Source organism: Myxocyprinus asiaticus, chromosome 18 (assembly GCF_019703515.2).
Source record: "Myxocyprinus asiaticus isolate MX2 ecotype Aquarium Trade chromosome 18, UBuf_Myxa_2, whole genome shotgun sequence".
NCBI lineage: Eukaryota > Metazoa > Chordata > Actinopteri > Cypriniformes > Catostomidae > Myxocyprinus > Myxocyprinus asiaticus.
In genome coordinates, this window is record NC_059361.1 from 38,903,266 (window position 1) to 38,919,228 (window position 15,963).

General features: G+C 38.5%; 1 protein-coding gene across 1 annotated transcript in view; it reads right to left on the reverse strand.

The window, feature by feature from the left end:
• Positions 1–9,457: 9,457 nt before the first annotated feature.
• Positions 9,458–15,963, reverse strand: part of LOC127456454 (ventricular zone-expressed PH domain-containing protein) — a 177,259-nt gene continuing 170,753 nt past the window's right edge. Inside the window, exon 13 of the mRNA XM_051724969.1 lies at positions 9,458–10,096. Coding sequence (XP_051580929.1) covers positions 9,860–10,096 — 237 coding nt within the window. The 3' untranslated portion in view covers positions 9,458–9,859. The remainder of the gene's footprint in view (positions 10,097–15,963) is intronic.

Here is a 15,963-nt window from a genome sequence, read left to right on the forward strand (position 1 = left end):
AAACCTGTAATTGTATTATTCAGGTAGCTGTAAACATGTTGACAGTTTAACTACAGTAACTTGCTCAGCAATATTCTCATCAAATTGTTCATCCATGATGGCAGTAGTTGACCTGAAAGAGAAAACTAACTGTAAAAGACAGTTTATTCTAATCTAAGTACTTGAGTTGAGTTAGGAATTACATTCTGACACATTTGGAAGTTTCAGGCCTTCATTCATCATTCTATATAATAAAAATAATATAGTCCTTAAAAATCACTGACTAACAGTCATTAAAATGTGTTACAGCAACATATTCCGATAAATGATTAAGAAGCGTGGAAGATAAAATTGAGAAATCATTCAAAAGGTCAGCAGAGAATACTGATCCTGCTTAATGCTGCTTTGTGTCGCAACATTTCACAGTGGGAGTGTACTTGAACTAACAGTGATAACAAGGAGTGTCTGGCATGTTGAAGAAGAAGATTTATTAGTTTACTGTTCCAGGCAAAAAACAAAATGCAGCCAAGTGGAAAGTACAGCGCAAGTGGACCAGCCCGGCCAAAGACAACTAGTAGTGGCAGGTCAGTGAGAAATGTAACCTGAATTTAAACACACCACTTAACCATTTTTTTTTTTTTTTTTTTGTGCAGTATTTAAAATTCATGGGGTCTGGGGACTCGTGACTTTGTCAATTATTGTCAATTCAAATATGATATCTACATGCTGGCAAAAAGAGGCCATACAGAAGGTTTGTAATGATACTTTGTGATTGGCTGAGCTGTCATATGACAGCAAAGACTTCCTAAATGCCTCATCCAACAAAAAGAGATGCTAATCTTTTAGTATATAAGAGATCCTTCTCAACCTTCTGCTGTCATTTTTTTTTTTTTTTTTTGGAAGTTTATTGATTTATACTAAAAGATGACCTTTGCTCAAGCTTTCTTTGGCCTAAAGGTGATATTTTGAGAGAAGATTGTAACCTTAACCCTTCAACATGTAAATCCACAAGGCCCAGACAGCCTGTGATCATTGATCTTCCCAACAAATTGCTGTAAAAATAAATCTTCAACCATCTTAGCTGGTGCTCAGCTGGGAAGTCTTACAAGCTTTCAATTTCAACATGGGTATATTTCAACTATTATGTCCATTTTGCTTACATTCACTATTAAATAAATTATTTCAGCTAATGCTGTTATTAATTATACAGGGGACCTTATAACTTATTCTATTACAGAAATAATTTTTTTATTTATTATTAATTTTTCATCGTTTTGGTCACATTTTAGCTTTTTAAAAATATACAAATTCATGTATTACATCAATAAATATGGTGTCTTGAAATTTCATATATTTTAATGTATATATATATATATATACACACAGTGAAAATAAAAAATATGTGAACCCTTTATGTAATAACTGGTCGATCCTCCTTTGGCAGCATTAACCTCAACCAAGCGTTTACAGTAGCTGCTGATTAGACCTGCACAACGTTCAGAAGGAATTTTGGATCATTCTTCCTTACAGAACTGCTTCAGTTCAGCCATATTCTTAGGATGTCTGGTGTGAACAGGTCTCTTGTGGTCATTCTACAGCATCTCTATTGGGTTAATGTCTGGGCTCTGACTGGGCCACTCCAAAATGTGGATTTTATTATTTTGAAGCCAATCTGTAGTGGATTTACTTTGATGTTTTGGGTCATTGTCCTGCTGCATCACCCAACTTCTACTGAGCTTCAGCAGGTGCGCAGCCACCCTGACATTATCCTGTAGGATATTTTGATAAACTTGAGAATTAATTTTTCCTTAGGTGATGGAAAGCGGTCCAGGCCCCAAAGCAGCAAAACAACCCCAAATCATCTATCATACTTCACTGTTTGGAGGTTGTTTTCATTTTAGAATGCTGTGCCCTTTTTACACCATACATAGTGCTGTGTGTTCTTCCCAAACAATTCAACCTTAGTTTCATCAGTACACAAAACATTTTCCCAGAAGTGTTGTGGAGTGTCAAGGTGGTCTTTGGCAAACTTCAGGCACTCATCACTGTTTTTGTTGGAAAGCAGAAGCTTGCTTCTTGCCTGTTTAATGTTTTCCATATAGTAGACTCATGAACAGAGATGTTAACCAGTTCCAATGAGTCCTTTGAGTCTTTAGCGGTCACTCTAGGGTTCTTCAATGTATATTATATATATATATATATATATATATATATATATATATATATATATATATATATATATATATATACTCTATATACTATCTATCTATCTATCCATGTTTACATGTTTGTTGTTTACAGTACATGCCTTATTTGTACTAATTACAAGTATTTACACTGATACAGAACAAGTGCTAAAACGGTACTGACTCTTTATGGCAGAAGTGTTTGTTATGGTTGAATGGAAAGAACAGAAAGGTATTAAAAGACATTATTAAATGACAAATGGATTGTGTAGATCTTGTCTTTGGACACACATTACATGGAACCATTAAAACTTTTACTCTCAGCATGCAGTGAAAAGATCATGTTGCTGAACTTCTTTGCCAATATACTACACAAACACTGGTGAGTGAAAACTAAAAAATTACCAGCCAGTGGCAAATCACAGACATTTTTATTTACATATGTGAGTAATTTAATGTAATACCTCCACAAACACCTTTGACAAGTGAGGTGTGATGTAAGGTGATGAGTACAGTAAATGCAGCCATAATAATCTGATAATTATTCATGGGGACAAGCAAATTATAATTTTGCATGTCACCATACAATGTGCACAAAAATTGTAATGTGATTTTTTTTTATTGCTTATTTCTATATTAAAAGAAAACTAACTTAGCTTTGGATACACATTAAAATTAATCTGAAACATTCTACTTATTTTAGCATTTAAATGCTATAAGACACTTGAAATAAATACGGTCAAACAGTGCAACAGAAATAAAAATCAACACTAACTACAAACACTAAATACAGTAGTTTAATTTTACCTAATATGCACTTCATGTTCAAAAACATCTTCATACATTTATATATATACCATAAACATTTAAAGGAATGGTTTACCCCAAATAAAATTCTGTTATTATTTAGTCACCCTCATGTCGTCCAAATCCGTATACGGTAGCTTTCTGTGAGGGACAGACTAAAATGTAAGCTATTTTTTGTTTGTGCATGCGGCAATTTTGCCATCAATGACACCAAACACCATTTGGTTCTTGCACGTCTCGTAATCAAACTTAAAAAGCCAAGTATGGATATGTGCAAGTACAAATATGATTTGAGAGCTATGCCAAAAAAAGAAGATTATCTATGAATAACAACTTAAATTTTAATCTCTTCCTCACATAAGGTTTTCTTTTACTTCTGAAGTATGACTTCTGAAAACTTGGAATATAAACAATGTGTCATATGGACTTCTTTTATGTTGGTTTTTTGGACCTTCACAACCCTTAGTCATTACATGCTTTTGTTGTACGGAAAAGAGCAGCATGAATATTCAGCAAAACATCTTCATTTGTGTTCCACAGAGTTACACAGTCACGGGTTTAGAGCAACGTGAGGGCGAATAAATTATGACAGAATCGCATATTGGGTGAACTATCCCTTTAAATCAAATCCATTAAAAAAAAATAAAATAAAATGTTATTGAATGTTGAATGTTTCATTTGACATCTGCACTCTTTCAAACATTCTGCAGTTTCTTCAGTGTAAATTTTAATTTAAAAAGAGAGCACAACCTTGAGTAACACATTTCAAAGAGGAACAAACCCCGCAGTGAAAATAAACATTCTTCCCTCAAGAGAAAATACACAAACATAAGCCATGCTGAGGTCACAAACGTGACATGCACATATGTACACCTTCACGTAGCATGTAATTGGACAGATATTTATACAGCTGCCTGGAAGTGCATTTGAAATAAAAAAAATACTAGAAGAAAAAATACTCAAAACAAATATGATTTTGGCCGAAAGACTTCCCACGAGACCCCAAACGTGGAAGACATGGTTAGATTTGGATGAAATGACGACCAGGAGATAAATTATGGCAAATGATGTAAAACATAGAAATAGTAACAAATTAATAAATTAAAATTTAGGCACATACCCTAAAAGCTCATCTGTTTGTGTGGTTTATTAGGGGTGTGAGATTTAAATAAATGTTACATGATACTAATATGTAGCCCTACTAGATTATGATGTCAACTAAAGAAAATAAACAGAATAACCCTACATCAAGAAACATCTGTGGTTCTAACATCTGTTTGTTTTTGGGATGCTGAAAATGTCAACCACAGTAGAGCTTCTCACACTATGCTTAACCCACAAATTATGGTCACTTTTAACCCTGGGTTAAAAAACATTGCACAATTGCAATTTTAAAAGCATATCAGAACCAAGGGTATACAAATGTACTGTGTGAAATCTCAAAATCTGACAACCCAGGAAATATTACTAACCATGGATCAAGTATGTGTGCACAATGTGAAATTAACCATGTTAAATATGGAACAAGATAATCCAAGATCAAAATTACACAGGTTTAACTATTCCAAGTGTGAGAGGTCTAAATGATTGTTGACCAACTTATCATTGCTTTAAGTCAAAAAGCATTTCTTAGTTTGATTTACTGTATATTGTTATTTAAAAAGATATTATCTCAAGCGGACCCCTGTGAATAATTTAAATCTACAGTTAAATGTCTGTGAAGTCTGTAATATTAGAAGTTAACTGTTCTGATGAGTGAAGACAACAATGAGGGGTAACAAACAGAACAGCTTGAACTATCCATAGGATACTGGCTTTTTTATCATAAGAGATTCCAGATGTGTGAGAACAGTGTATTAAATCACAGTAGTTATTACTATAAATAAAAAGAAACAGGCTTGTATTTGAGCCATTGTTGCAGTATAAGTCATAAAAATTGTAGAAAACAAGCGAGAAGCTTTGCCAGAAAACAGACCTACAGGTTCTCTGTGTTATTAGAGAAGACATTGATCAACTAAACTGACATGCAAGTTCTTGTGGCCAAAGAACAATGTTAACCAAGATCTGTATCGCCCCTTCATCCATCCATTGTACTGAAGCATGATTCACTGCGGCGAAGGATTTCATGTGCTGATTATTAAAGGCACTTGCTGATGTTTGTGGTCCTATAATTTTCAAATCCATCTTAATTTTGTTATTGTTGTATGTTGTAACAGTCCACATGGTTTGACAACTAAGTGCTAAATATATGATAGTATTATTATTGCTGTCAAGATTACACTTGCCCTGGCAAGGATGCTGGCAGTACAATTCAGGCTTTTAAAAACCTCTTTCTGAGTTGTTTACTTTTATTTAAGGAAGTAGAATTAAAACGGAATAAATGAAAGAAATTCATATAATTACTTTATGCATGGTTGTTAATAATTCTTTTCATTTGTCATGATGAATTACCCATAAACATACACATAACTTACACAATTTATGGGTAATTCCAAAAACATTGGTAAAGATGGTTTGTTTTCCAACTATAGGAATTTGTATTGATATATTTGTATTGCATATACACTCACTGAGCACTTTATTAGGTACACCTGAACACCTACTTATTTGTGTGATTATCTAATCAGCCAATCGTGTGGCAGCAGTGAAATGCATAAAATCATGCATATATGGGTCAGGAGCTTCAGTTAAGTTCACATCAACCATCAGAATGGAGAAAAAATTTGATCTCAGTGATTTCGACTGTGGCATGATTGTTGGTGCCAGATGGGCTGGTTTGAGTATTTCTGTAACTGCTGATCTCTTGGGATTTTCACGCAAAACAGTCTCTAGAATTTACTAGAATGGTGCCAAAAAAAAAAAAAAAAAACAACCAGCGAGCGGCAGTTCTGTTGATGAAAACGCCTTGTTGATAAGAGAGGTCAACGGAGAGTGGCCAGACTGGTTGGAGCTGACAGAAAGGCTACGGTAACTCCTCTGATAACCCCTCTGTACAATTGTAGTGAGCAGAATAGCATCTCAGAAAGCACAACACGTCGTACCTTGAGGCGAATAGGCTTGTAACTGCCCAGAACTTGGTTACTGTGGTTTTTAAGTGTAATGCCACTACCATACACTAGGGGGCTCTGTTGCATTCCTCCTCTTGTATATAGCCAGGAAAGAGGAGAGAAGAAGTTAGTTTGGTGAAAGGGAAGCATGGTCTTCTCTTGTGCTTACCCAAGTGCTCAGAGTCCTGATTGAGAAACTTTGGTTTCAAGCTCAGTCAAAGGGACTCTTTATGTACTACCTTTCTTTATTGAACGGCTTTATATTATGCTGCTGTCTTAAATCATTTGCCTGGAGTTTGAGAGTTCTAAAGACACAAGGCTTTTCAACCTACCAAAAAAAGAGCAGACTGAGGACAGTGGATGCTAGGTCTAAAATTTCAGCACATGTTGTTTGGATTTCATTTGGATTGTTGTTTCATCACACTGCATCATTCCACGGACATTTCTTAAATTTCTCCTCATCTATGCAACTAGCTCAACGGATATTAATCTACAAGACATTCGGATTACTCTATGGACAATAGGACAATGGTCAGATAAGGGTTTCCCTCTTTCCCTCATTTCTAAACAACAGTGACAGAAGTGCATTTGTATGACTTTGGGTTTTGTCAATGCAAATATTTTTGTGTGTCTCTTCATATAAACTTTAAAAACTATATTTTTTGGCTTATATGTGTTGTGAAGTTTATATGTTTGAGGTATAGCACTAGGGTTAATTGCAAATCTGGTCAGTGGGTCCCTCCCCCGTGTAGTTTGCCTCCTTAGAAGTTTTTTTGGAGACTGTTACAGGCTACAACAGCAGAAGACCACGTCGGGTTCCACTTCTGTCAGCCAGGAACAGAAAGCTAAAGCTGCTAATGGCTGGCACCATTCTGAATAAACTCAAGAAACTGTTGTGCATGCAAATTCTAGGAGATCAGCAGTTACAGAAATACTCAAACCATTCCGTCTGGCACCAACAATCATGCCACGGTTAAAATCAGTTAGCGATGCCATTGTAGAAATTCACTTTTCACTGTCAGCCATAATTAAATACATGAGAAAATCTCCAATAACAGGGCGGTTACTGATATTAAGCAAGCAAGCAATTTGTCTTGTCATGTGATTCTAACATGGCAGCCCCCATGTGCAGACGCTCTCCATGTAGAATAAAACAGCTTTTATAAGGTTAATGATATGACTAGAATCCTCATCTCATGTGAGTGGTCATGATTTTATACATACAGTGCATTCAGAAAGTATTCAGACCCCTTCATTTTTTTCACATTATGTTATGTTGCTGCCGTATGCTAAAATGCTTTGAATTATTTTTTTTCACATCAATCTACACTCTATACCCCATACTGACAAACCAAAAACCAGATTTTTGATAACTTTGCAAATTTATTAAAAAGAAAAAACTGAAATATTACATTGACATAAGTATTCAGACTCTTAACTCAGTACTTAGTTGAAGTACCTTTGGCAGCGATTATAGCTTCAAGTCTTTTTGGGTATGATACGACAAGTTTGCACACCTGGATTTGGGGATATTCTACCTTTCTTCTCTGCAGATCCTCTCAAGCTCTGTCAGGTTGGATGGGACTGTCGGTGGACAGCCATTTTCAGGTCTCTCCAGAGATATTCGATTGGGTTCAAGTCCGGGCTCTGGCTGGGCCACTCGAGGACATTCACAGAGTTGTTCCTAAGCCACTCTTGCATTGTCTTGGCTGTGTGCTTAGGGTCATTGTCCTGTTGGAAGGTGAACCTTCGGCCCAGTCTGAGGTCCTGAGTGCTCGGGTTCCAGGTTTTCATTAAGGATATCTCTGTATTTTGCTGCGTTCAGCTTTCCTTCAACCCTGACCAGTCCCCCAGTCCCTGTCGCTGAAAAACACCCCCACAGCATGATGCTACCACCACCATGCTTCACCGTTGGGATGGTATTGTGCAGGTGATTAGCGGTACTTGGTTTCCTCCAGACATGATGCTTGGAATTGAGGCCAAACAGTTCAAGCTTTATTTCATCTGACCAGAGAATCTTGTTCAGTCTGAAAGTCCTTTAGGTGCATTTTATGTGTCTTGCACTGAGGAGAGGCTTCCATCTAGCCACTATGCCATAAAGCCCAGATCCATGGAGTGTTGCACTGATGGTTGTCTTTCTGCCAAGATTCTCCCATCTCCACACATGATCTCTGGAGCTCAACCAGAGTGACCATCGGGTTCTTGGTCACCTCTCTTACCAAGGCCCTTCTCCCGTGATTGCTCAGTTTGGCCAGGCGGACAGCTCTAGGAAGTGTCCTGGTTGTTCCAAACTTCTTCCATTTAAGAATTATGGAGGCCACTGTGCCCTTGGGAACCTTCAATGCAGCCAAAAACAATTTTTTGCCTTCCCCAGATCTGTACCTCGACACAATCCTGTCTCTGAGCTCTGCAGGCAGTTCCTTTGACCTCATGGCTTTAATTTTGCTCTGATTTCTAGCTGTGAGACCTTATAGGTATGTGCCTTTACAAATAATGCCCAATCAGTTGAATTTGCCACAGGTGGACTCCAATCAAAGTGTAGAAACATCACAAAGATGATCCAGAGAAATGGGATGCACCTGAGCTAAATTTCAAGTGTCACAGCAAAGGGTCAGAATACTTATGTCAATGTGATTTTTCAGTTTTACTTTTTTAATAAATTTCAAAAATCTGGTTTTTGCTTTGTCATTATGGGGTATGTAGTGTAGATTGATAATCATAATTTAAAGCATTTTAGCATAAGGCTGCAACATAAGATGTGAAAAAAAAGGGGACTGAATACTTTCTGAATGCACTGTATGTTCAAAATAACTATTAATTTCTTTAAGAGCAAGTCTTTTTTAATGAGGAAAAAATTACTGGGTGCACCTTTAAAAGTGGTACAATGAAAATCGAGTCTCAAGATGCATTCTGTTGTAGTTTGCCCAGCTGTCAAGAACATGTCATTTGTGACCGTCTCTCATTCTGTGGCTGCGCTGCTTGTGAGGTTTGTTGAGGTGCGCTGATTGCCCACTGCTGACACTGCTCGTAAAAACAGTTCATGTACTTCAAGCTTGAATTGCTCCTATGGTAGGAAAATACTACTTTTATTGAAGAATTTATGTACAGGTTATGGGGCATGATTAATTGCATGAATTTTTTTAATGCATTATTTTCTATATTATTAATCGCACTAAATTAACATGTTAAATCGACTAAACTGTATATTTATATATTTCATCAGTTGAGGAAAAATACATTCTACATATAATGGAATAAATAGGCATAATTAGTCTAATTAATGATGTCATAATTTATTTGTTGTCTCAAAAGTTGTGGACTAATGAAATTCCTCTGTTGTGTAACTTGTGTGAATTCTGCTTCCTGTCATTCAGGAGTGGGGTCAATTCAATTCAAATTTCAACTCTTAAATTCAGAATTTTTTCCCAACCCTTGACATATAAAATGACCTACAAAATGTTCTTTGTATGTCAGTCTTCTCTTTGGCCCTGATCCATATGGTGCACTTGATATGGGTTCACACATGTCCATGTAGTTCACAAGACTGTAGGATGTCCCATTTATTTTATGAATCAGAACAGTGCTCGCAAACACCCTCTTTTTGGCTGCTATGTGTCAACGGTGTGCCCTTTTGCCAAGCCCGCACTGGTGCAGACTTCACAGTGAACAACTACCCTACAGTCCATGGAGTGTTACGTCACAAGTGTGGTCTCGGAAAAGGACCACAAGAACTGACATTTGGGACAGTGTCTTTGTCTCAGATGTTTAATGAATTGTCATAATGAGATAACTTAGCAGTAAGACGTACCCTTGCTGCCTGATATGGCAATCTGTATGATGTCACAGGTATGTGGTGGCCTCGCGATTCTCACGTCCTTTGGCCTGGGCTACAGCTACATTGATGCACTGCAGCCATTCTTCAGCATGCTTCTCGTCTTGAGCCTTCAGCACGTAGGTCTTGCTGTCAGTGAAGATCTCAAAAGCTCTGGGCAGCCCGCGGTCACGCCTCTTCTTTGGAACCACCTTAACGCTTTGCACTTTGCTCAGTTCAATAGTGCTGTTGTCCAGTTCATCCTTCTGTGAGTACAAGAGGAGAAAATAGGTCAGAGGAAAGGAAGCTTAATGCAGCGTTTCCACACTTTTTGATCAATTAATTTCCATGACTTTTCCATGGCCTTTCCAGTTGTTTGTGATTACTGAATAAGGATTTTTTTTAAATAATTTAAATTCAGATTGATTCCACTTCCTGTTTACAGCGGCTCTGTGCATGTGTCAAGTGCAATGCAATTCATGATCGCTTCTAGGAGACTGCAGATGACAAGATTTTTAAAAAGGAGTCTGTTCTCATCCAAAACCGATCATATCGCTTCAAAAGACATGGATTAAACCACTTGAGTCATATGGATTACCTTTATGATACATTTATGTTCTTTTTCAAGTTTAAAAGTATAGGACCCCACTGACTTGCATTGTATGGATATATTCACATCATATCTCAATCAAAATATCTTCGATTGTGTTCTGCAGAAGAAAGAAAGTACTACGAGATTGAGACAGCAAAAGGGTGAGTAAATGATGAGAGAATTTTTCATTTTAGGGTAAACTATTCCTTTTTAGAGAGCCTACCCTGAAGTCTCTATGGTATATACCATAGATATTGTCAGGTCCCTCAGTAATCATAAGTCTAATGGATATTTATGCCAATATATAACAACACATCTCTCCTCAACAAGCTGCACAATTTGAAATATCATTAATGCATAGCATAAACTATGCGAGACGACTGATAATAAGGGTTAGAGGTTTGTTCAATGTCATTTCAAAGAGGAGGGAAATTAAATCGTAAGTATTTGAGCCTCGAATCTAATATTGTTCCCAACAGAAGAGGAATCATCAATCAGAGTTAGTTTTTTATACGCTAACATTCAGGGAGTTTTGCATGGACCGCATCCATATCTGCTGGTTCAGTGGGTTTGAGTCTGGCCCTAATCGCTCATCTCTGAAGAAAGGCCCAAATCCTCACCTCACTGACAGTCATCTCTGAAGATCTGCTCTGCATTATTACATACAGGTTTGGATACACATGGGAATGTGCATGGGTTTGAAGAAAAGGGTTTAGGTTATGAGGTTTTGGGACCACAGGGTTGTTTCCTCTCTTGATGGTTTCAATTTTCTTGCTGTTATTTTCTTCCTGTCTCACCATAGCTCTTTTTTTAATTTTTTTTAGAGGCACCACACATGGGATTATCTGGTTTGCCCAAACATTTATGGGGGATTGTACAATCCGCTCCCTAGTTTAGTTAGTGCACTGCCCAGGTAGTCACTTCTAGGGCTGTGCCATTCTCAAAATCTTTCCAGTGCACTGCAATGTTTGCTGCTTGTAAATTCCCAAGCAGCGAATGCACTGTAAAAACCAGTGAGCATCAGCTGCTCACCATATTCACTTATCAGAAATGATAGATAGATAGATAGATAGATTAAAGGCCTTGTAAGGGTTTATTTACATTTGAATGTTTGACAGTTAGAGTTGGAATATTCTCTGCTTATTTTTTTGTTATTAACAATTTTTATTTATTCCAAAAATAAAACATACAAACACAACATAAAAAATGGAATCAATTATTCACATTATCACCACCCCCCCCCCCCCCCACACACACCACAAACATGCAGTACTGTGGTCACCAACAATTAGATCATCAAAATAAAATAAATTAAAAAAATTACATTAAAAAAAAAACAAAAAACAAGATATACATTCAAACAAAATCAATAAAACACATACCCAACTAAATTACAAATCCCTCTCCACATCCATTCTCTGAGAACCATCCAAAAAATCCAAATAACCCCCCCACTTCCTGACGAACAAATCCCATTTCCCCAGCCTTCTAAAACACATCTCATCAAATGCCACCACCTCGCCCATCTCCCCGCACCATTCCCTAAATGAGGGTGCCCCAGCTGACTTCCATCCCGATGATGATTTTGTTTTACCAATGATGACTCCGGCTAGGACACAACTTTTTTTTTTTCTTTTGGATTTTTCCCCTTTTTCTCCCAATTTGGAATGCCCAATTCCCAATGTGCTTTTAAGTCCTCGTGGTCACGTAGTGATTCGCCTCAGTCCGGGTAGCGGAGGACGAATCCCAGTTGCCTCTGCAACTTCATGCCATCCACCGCGGCAACCATGCTCAACTTACCAGGTGCCCCACCGAGAACGAACCACATTATAGCAATCACGAGGAGGTTACCCCATTTGACTTTACCCTCCCTAGCAACCGGGCCAATTTGGTTGCTTAGGAGACCTGGCTGGAGTCACTCAGCACGCCCTGGGATTCGAACTAGCGAACTCCAGGGGTGGTAGTAGGACCCAACTTTTTAAATAAATGTCCCCAATGTCCAGAGTCATCCCATCACCCAGGATACAGAGTCTGGGGCTAAATGAAAGTTCAGTGTTCAACACCTCACTCATAAAATTCTGAACCCTCAACCAAAATTTTTGGATCTTTACACATCCCCAAAATACATGTATTGTGTCCCCGTCTTCTGATTGGCACCGCCAGCAGGTGGGTGTGTCTTTAAGACCCAACCTATACAATCTAGAGGCTGTCCAGTAGAACCGATGCAAAATCTTAAATTGAATCAGACGGACCCTTGCATCTCTAGATGCAGACTTGATGCTTATTAGGATCCTGGCCCACACTTCCTCCTCCAATACCAGATTTATATCCTTCTCTCATAATCTCTTGAGAGAAGATGAAGCTCCATCCCCCAGACTCTGAATCAACATGGAGTAATCCACTGATGCTTCATGACCTTTCCCAAAAGCAGTAATCACCATTTCCAGAGTATCTGCTGCTTTAGGGGGGTTTACACTACTCCCAAAAATAGTACACGGCAAGTGGCGCAGCTGTAAATACCTAAAGAACTGGGATCTAGGAATCTTAAAATGTTGAACCAAATTATCAAAAGATCTCAGTACTTCACTCTTTTATAGGTCACCGAGTGTAGTAACCCCCCTCCCAATCCACTCTGACCAACAGAAAGGGGACTTATTAATGTGTAATTTAGGGTTCAGCCATATGCTTGAGGCAACACTTAAATAAATGTCCAAATTAAACACTCTGGACACTTTCGTCCAAACCAGGTGCAGATGCGAGATAACGGGGTGTGACTTAACTTCTCCGATTAGTTTGATCGAAAGGCTTTGCAATGGCGAAATAGGGGCAAGAAATTCCTGTTCAATATAGAACCAGGGAGGGGCTCTCTCAGGTGGGAGCGACCAATGGGCCAAACGTCTGAGACCGAATGCATAATATTAAAACAAAATCTTGGGTAGGTCTGGCCCACCTTTGTCAATCGGCCTATGTAACTTATTGAAATGTAACCTGGGATGCTTACCATTCCAAATGAAGGACTTCACTATGCAATCAAATTGTTTGAAATAAGAGAGGGGAACATCTACAGGAAGAGACTGCAGCAGGTAGTTACATTTTGGAATGCAGTTCATTTTAATAACATTAACCTTCCCAATCATCCATAAATGTAATGAAGCCCACCTGCCCACATCACTTGAAAACCTTTTTATTAAAGGTACAAAATGAACTCTTGACTAAATCACATTAATTTGCTGGGAATAAAATGCCCAAATACTTAATGCCCTGTTTGAAAAGCCGTTACTGGGCAGTAAGCAGTCAGAGCTAAAGCTTCGGATTTAGACCAATTAAAGGAGACCTATTATTGCCTTTTTTACAAGATGTAATATAAGTGTGGTGTCCCCAGAATGTGTCTGTGAAGTTTCAGCTCAAAATATCCCACAGATCATTTATAATACCATGTTGTAAATGCCTCTTTTTGGGTGGAATCAAAAACACGCTGTTTTTGTGTGTCTCTTTAAATGCAAATGAGCTGCTGCTCCCCACCCCCTTTCCAGAAGAGGGCTGTGCCTTTACAGCTCGTGCTTCGGATACTACAGCAACAACAAATCAGAACCAATATGACTGACACCGTAAATACCGGAGTTCAGCCATATATGTAAACATTCCACTTTTAGTACAACTCTCTTATGTTCACAGAAAACATACATAGTTTTCAAAAAGACAATCGCCTTACTGTATTGTGCATAATAAAGGTGCAGTTATGAATTATACAGACAGTAAGCGTAAAAATAACGACATAGCTCTGGTCTCTGTGAATACAATCAGAGACAATGGTAACTTCAGCTGCATTAGCCGTGGAATCAGCTAACAAGCACATTCGGAAAGGCGATTTGCAAACATTCACAAAATATAAAGTGCGATACTTACATCTTCAGGATATAAAGCTGGAACACGAACAGTTGGTACTGATCCATGCTTGAGAATACATTTTTTTGAAAATCCTGCTTTATATTGACCCTCATTCACAAAGCAGTCCGGTGTAAAATGATTTGCACAAACATACACGAATTTTGGTATGTTCAGGGGCACATTTGCTTCAAAAACAAAACTTGTCCACTGCGTCTTCAGTGGCTCTGATGCCGGGAGTACATGAAGACTCTTATGTTCACTTTTACAGCCAACAACAGAACACTTATAACGCTTACGAAGCTGAGACATTATTCTGCTCACCGTAGCTGCTCCAGTGCGGGAAAAAATGACGGACTGTGTGTAGATCACTCAGGGGAGGATCTATGATAATAGGGTGGAGTCCGTCACCAGTCGTGGGCGAGGCCTGCTCTAACGTGACGTCACGTTAGAGCAGAAATTAAAACCAATCACTTTGAGACACTGTTTTAGATTAATAGACAAACAATTGTTCAGTGAGCCAGCTGTTATGAGTGCAGCAGATGACATAATCATTCTAATGTCCCTTAAAAATACTCCACAAAAACAAACTCCAGCCAACAGGAGGCATAAGCACAAAGAACGAACAGATTCATCCACAACACTGTCCCGAAGCAGTGTTATTCCACAAAACAAACTCCAGCCGCTAGGCGGAACCAGCACGAAAAGAAACAAAACAGGCATCCCGGTTCCTCGGATGATCAAGTGTGTACTGAGCGAGTCAAATTCACTTGGAGGCCACATAAAAAAAATACACCATGACTTACTCAGTCTGTCAACTTTATAAAAGACGTCCTTTATGTGAGCATGTAGATATTTTGCGGTCATCCATAGTGTCCATTCTCAATCTGGCCGGGAACTTCAGTGTAAAAACGATCTTCCGTCAATGCAGAAGTTTCTTGGAATGTCATGCCACAAAACAAACTCCAGCCGCTAGGTGGAGCCAACGGCAAAAAAAAAAAAATTTGGTGCCCAGCTTCCTTAGACAGTCGAGTCACTGAACAGCAAGTCAGACCACTCACATAAGAAACGCCCGATGGTTTACTCACCCATAGTTTGTATGAAGGCCAGAGCCTTTTTGGGGCATTAAAATACTTTGCTGCCGTCCTTGGTGTCTATTCTCAGTTTGGCCGGAAACATCAGAGCAAAAGCGATCTTCCGTTGACGTAAGAGTTTCTTACATTCCTTGAACCGATCGCATTTCTCTATGGTCGAATTCGCAAAATCTGGGAACAAGAAAATATTGTGATTCTTCCAAGAAAGTTTTCCTTTGCTCCTCGCCTGGCGCAACACGAGATCTTTTTCGGATGATCTCAGAAATTTGACCAGAATTGATCGTGGCCTGTCTCCCTCAGCAGATCTCCGAGCCAGTACTCTGTGAGCTCGCTCGATTTCCAGCTTATGGCCTGTTATGTCGAGCAGACTCGGGAAGAGCTCGTCCAGGAATTTCACCATATCTCTGCCCTCTTCATGCTCAGGAATTCCAACAATCCGTATATTGTTCCTTTGGCTCACATTTTCAAGATATTCCAGTTTTTCCAAAATGTGTTCCAAGTCTGTTTTGGACGTGGGCGGATTAGCGGATAATCCCCTTTCCGATGACTCCAGATAATTGAT